Source organism: Cariama cristata, unplaced genomic scaffold (genome assembly GCF_000690535.1).
Source record: "Cariama cristata isolate BGI_N322 unplaced genomic scaffold, ASM69053v1 scaffold1044, whole genome shotgun sequence".
NCBI lineage: Eukaryota > Metazoa > Chordata > Aves > Cariamiformes > Cariamidae > Cariama > Cariama cristata.
In genome coordinates, this window is record NW_009614430.1 from 5,262 (window position 1) to 10,330 (window position 5,069).

General features: G+C 46.0%; 1 protein-coding gene across 1 annotated transcript in view; it reads left to right on the forward strand.

Moving 5' to 3' along the window:
• The first annotated feature begins 769 nt into the window (after positions 1-769).
• The window catches only part of CDKN3 (cyclin-dependent kinase inhibitor 3), a 7,157-nt gene continuing 2,857 nt past the window's right edge, over positions 770-5,069 (forward strand). Inside the window, exons 1-5 of the mRNA XM_009699385.1 lie at positions 770-781; positions 849-991; positions 1,536-1,591; positions 3,166-3,210; positions 4,291-4,513. Of these exons, the coding sequence (XP_009697687.1) occupies positions 770-781; positions 849-991; positions 1,536-1,591; positions 3,166-3,210; positions 4,291-4,513 (479 nt within the window). The remainder of the gene's footprint in view (positions 782-848; positions 992-1,535; positions 1,592-3,165; positions 3,211-4,290; positions 4,514-5,069) is intronic.

Below are 5,069 nucleotides of genomic sequence, written 5' to 3' on the forward strand. Positions count from 1 at the left end.
CCACACATAAAAACAACGCTAATGCCAAAAAAGGCCAATCAAACTGCACTCCAACCCGCTAAACCTCAAGCACATCCCTGCTCACATCTGTCCCCATGCCATAGTCACAGCCTGTGTGGATAGAGACTCTGGATCCCACAGACCCACTCTTCAGGAAGGGCCCATCCCTTCCCTTCAACTTTTCCCTCCCACCTCATCTGCACTAAGCACACCACAGCAGATATAAGGCCACCAGAGACAAATGGAAATTAAAGGCTGGAGCTGCAGCAGTCTGGGAAGTACTCCACTCTAAGAGCACTCCCCAGCATCACATTTATCTCAGGAACAGCATCTCAGATGAAAAGGGCCGAGAGAATTTGAAAATAATTCACGATAGGCCAGTAACAGCCTACTTCCACCCCTTTTTCAGTCAGAAACGCGAAGCTGGTTTGAAAAAGGAATTAAGGGAAGAGAGAGCCGCCCGCGCAACGGCCCGGCCCCTCACAGAGCCCCGCCCCCAACGGCCACCTGGGGCTCGAGACCCCCCCCCCCCCCCACCCCGCCTCAGCCAATCAGCGCAAAGATCACCGCCCCCCGGCTTTTTTAAAAAGCCCGCCTCTCCTTCGCTACCCACCAATCAGAATGCTCCTCTCGTGAAGCCGCAGGATGCTTTCCACGCACTCGGCGTGAGGCAGCTTCCCATTGGACGAAGGGAGGGAAGAGCTCAGCCAATGAGGTGGCTCGGATGGGCGGGGACAGTTCAAACCGGCAGCGGCCGGGGAGCAGCGCCATGGTGAAGCCGGTGAGGGCCGGGGCCGGGGCCGGGGCCGGGATCATCGGGATCCCCGGGATCCCCGGGGTCGGCTCAGCCGAGGGGACAGGGCGGGCTCCAGCCCCCAGGTGAGTTCCTCGCTCTTCTCCCGCCGCAGCCCTGCGCGATGCAAGCGGACGACTTTGACTCCTCCGACGAAGACACCGTTGAGGAGGACCTGAGGCCGCTCCCCGTCTCCTGGTGAGACGCGCCCCGAGGCGGGCGTCTTTTCCCTCAGAAACTACGCGGGGAGCTTGCATTAAATCCCTGTCCCGAGAAACGGGAGTTTTTTCCTGAAGGAAACCCGTGCCGGGCTCTGGTGACCCGCCAGAGAGAGGACAGAGGTTGTGGTGGGCCTGAGAGTGCCCCTGAAAAGGGATTAAATTGTTGCTGGGGAACTGTCAGTGGATGTAGGGCTGGGTCTGCTGTTGGAAGCGTTTGCTAGTCACTGCCGGTCGTGCTAGCCCGAGCGTCTCGGTGCTAAGGTGGGGATTTGTCAATGCTTTCTCTCCCCCTCTTGGGCAGGGGTATGAGATGAAGTACACTGCCAAAGGTGTGCTTCCCTTGTCTCATGTTGTAGAAATAACACTGAAATAAAATTGAGTTATCGGTAGGGAACTGTTTTCATGGTCCCACAGAAAAGGAATGTCTGGTAGTGAGCTCTCTCTTGATAGTGAGTTATCTCTAGTCAAATAATCAAAAAGTTCCAGTTTCATTTATTTATTTATTTTTTATCTCCCAAAAGGCTGTCTTTGTCTCCTGCCTACCCTTCTAAATTCCTGGGACTATGTTCCCTCCCAGGTAAGAAGCATTCACTGAAATTTGCAGGCACGTTTGAAGCTGAAGAGAGGTAATGTCTTGTACCCCAAAATTCTGTGTTCCATTTACTTGGTGAGGTGACTTGCTTTGTAATCTACCATTGCAATAATTTTTTTGGAAATACCAAAACTAATCTAGAGAATATCCTAATGCAAGATCATATGGTAAGAGAATAGTGGCTGTCTTCCATTGTCAGTCAAAATATTTGGCTTTTTAGCCTGGCTTACTATTTATAACAAGCAACAACAGTGAGACCAGACTGCTTTAACAAATAATTCCTTTATAAGATCTATTGGGCTCAAATTACACTCACTCGCTGTGCTGACAGTTCGGTACCACTCTCTGTTAGCATCTGGGTTGCACTACCATGGCTGTGATATAAAAATAAACATATAAGCTTTCATTGCATCTTTTAACTACCAAAACTGCAGCCTTGCTGAATCTCCTTTGGTCACAAAAGAGATAAAACTGCCGGTGGCAACAATGTGAACTTGCCCTACTTCATTTAGAGCAGTTACTTGACTTTCATTGGCCAACTCTTGAGAAATACAAGCTTGGGACTAATACCACACTACAGAACTAGAAACCAATATTTGAATTTAAGGTATCTTGAAGTGGGTGATGGCCAGTGCTGATGAAAATCCCACTAACAACTGAAAGCCAGTTAACATGCCAAAAAAATCTACATTACTTTTTTTAACTACCCAAGCTGTTCATGTAATAGCTGTTTAATCTTCAGATGCTAACCTCCAGTCATAGCCCTGCTGATACAGAACTTGCTCTTCAGGATTCTGCTGTCATGCTTTCAAAAGGTGTTTCAGGATCTGAACAATCCTGATTGTTGTCAGGGCAGGCATAAAGTTTGTGTGCTTATGGGGCTGTAAAGTGTAGGAGGGGAGACAGAGGAAGGACATGGTGCAAATATTTTGAGCAATTATATCTCACAAACCAAACAATAGCTGTGAATATCGCAGTGCAGTATTCTGTAGGGGATGCAAAAATGCTGTGGTAGCGTGATCTGAGGAAAAAATGGAAGTGATGACATGCTGAAGATTGAATAGTAAGGGGGATTTTGAATGTGATTTGTGCTGAATGTTATGGAACAAGGAACTTGCTTTCCTATCGGTCAACCATATAGCTCATAAGTGATCTCTGTCCAGCTCTTGTATTTGTTGAGCTATTTGGTCTGGTTTGTGTTGGGTTTTTGTTTGGTTTGGTTTGTTTTTTTTGGTTGTTTGTTTTTTTTTTTTTTTAAGCTGTACTCTGATTTATAATATCCAAAACTTTTCACCTGGAAAATGCATAGCAGCTTAAAACCTTGGGCAGGTTTTTTTTTAATCCTATTACATTGCAGTATTAAGCAGATAATAATGTTTAAATTGTTTTCTGCACTAGTGATCTATTTGCAAATATAAGAACTGTGTTTTATTTGGAGTGTGGCTTTGTTTGCTTTGGTTTTGGTGGGAGGGTGTCTGTGCTCTATTCTTCAGCTGTAGCAGCCATTCCATAAATGTCACTTACCTGGAGTGGTAATTGTCATTCATAATTTGTTTTAGGCTGCAAGTTTAAGGATGTTAGAAGAAATCTTCAGAAAGATATAGGTGAGTCTTCTGGCCAGTGTATAAGTGCCTCTCAATTCCATGTAATGAGCAAGAACAACGTGCAAGTAAACAGAAAGCGTAAGTTACTGTGGGGCTAGAGGTTTACCTTGTCTTAATCTGGAGACTGCTGGAGTTGCTGTTTATCTCACCCTGGATCCTTATGCCCAGATATCTAAAGCATGGCTTCACTTTGAGAGGTCTATCTCATCTGGGCATAAGGATCCAGGGTATCTAAAGCATGGCTTCACTTTGAGAGGTGGTGGTGTTTTATTTGTACATTTATAATGGATGCTATAGTTGTCTGTCTGCTAGACAGACATAATGCATAGCGGTCCTTTACAGAGCCTTGCTGGGGGTATGTCTGACAGGGATGTCTATCCGAGTTTTGGTAATGCTGCGGTTGGAGATGCAGCAGCTCTCTCAGCACAGTCACTATTAGGAGTACTAGAGATCACTTTCAAGTGTGCAGTGCTGCTTCCTCCGGGGCTTCTCTACCAAATATTGAATGAGTAGGCAGGGTACTTCCAGGCTGGAGCTATAGAGGCATCTGCATGTCTTTCACAGTAACAATGAGGTCTGCTAAGTCATGTACGCGAGAAGGCACCTTTGAAGCAGCTAGGACCAAGAAGAATTACAAACTTGTCGTGTCCTTTTCCCAGAGAAAAGTGAGATCTTGATAGAAAAGATGAAATTATGGCAAGATTTGTGCCTAGTATTCATCTGTAAACACTAGTAGAGCAGAGACTAATAGCAGAAACCCACAGTGTCTGGACATAGTCACAGCTGGAGATGGGACAGAGTCATGCTTAAGCTGGCAGCAGTCAACAGACTGTTCTGAGGGCTGACATGCTTTCTAGTGGGGCTTGTCTCAAGACTCACCCTGAACCAAGAAAATCCCTCTCATGGGTTACCTGAAAGCAAGCGTGGGAGAGACTCAGTAGGAGTAAATGCTGCTCAAAGCAAAATTGCTGCCTCCTATTGTCTTAACCTCAAAGATTAAACAAGAGAATCAGTACCAGGTAGCTTATCTGTTTATCCTTAGGCTTTTGTTTATTTGCAATTGTCTTAATCTGTTGGCAGAAGAACTAAAGAACTATGGGACCCAGGATATATTTGTGCTTTGTACCAGAGGAGAGCTCTCAAAATACCGAGTACCAAACCTTATAGACACCTACCACCAGCATGGGATCTGCGTGCACCACTATCCTATTCCTGATGGGGATGCTCCTGACATTGCCAAGTGCTGCAAAATTCTGGAAGAGCTCAGAAGCTGCCTGGAAAGTAACCGGAAAACAATCATACAGTAGGTTCTGTTTGCCTCCCACATTCCTGTAAAAGATACCAGCTTCTCTCTAGATGTATGACCAGCTGAAACAGGATCCTGTCAAATGAAATCACATTCTTTAGGGTTAGTTCAAGATCTGAAAAGTTGCTTCTTTCTCCTCATGCACCTTTTTGGACCTAACTTGTCCTTGGTAATATTTGAATCTCCCATTTCCCCTTGTTTTGTCCAGCAAGCACTTCAAAGTGTGTGTGAACGGCACTGTATGACTCCTTGCTGCTAACCTAGTTGGGTATTGGGTATACAACATATGTTGTAAGCTGAAGCAGCTGTTGTCAGAGGATAACACACCCCTGGGCTGTTCGTCAGGGACTCAGTGGGTTCCAGCAGTGCAAATTCACTCTTAAATTGCATGAAACTGGTTTAAAGTAATTTCTTCAGACACTTGTAGCTGAGCTCAGGGTAGAGGGGAAGAGCTTTCCAAGTTCCATGTTCTCTGAATGATCCTGCAGGCAGCTCCCCACACACACATCCACTGAGTCCTTGGGCTTCCTGCTGCTGCAGAACCCTCCTGCTA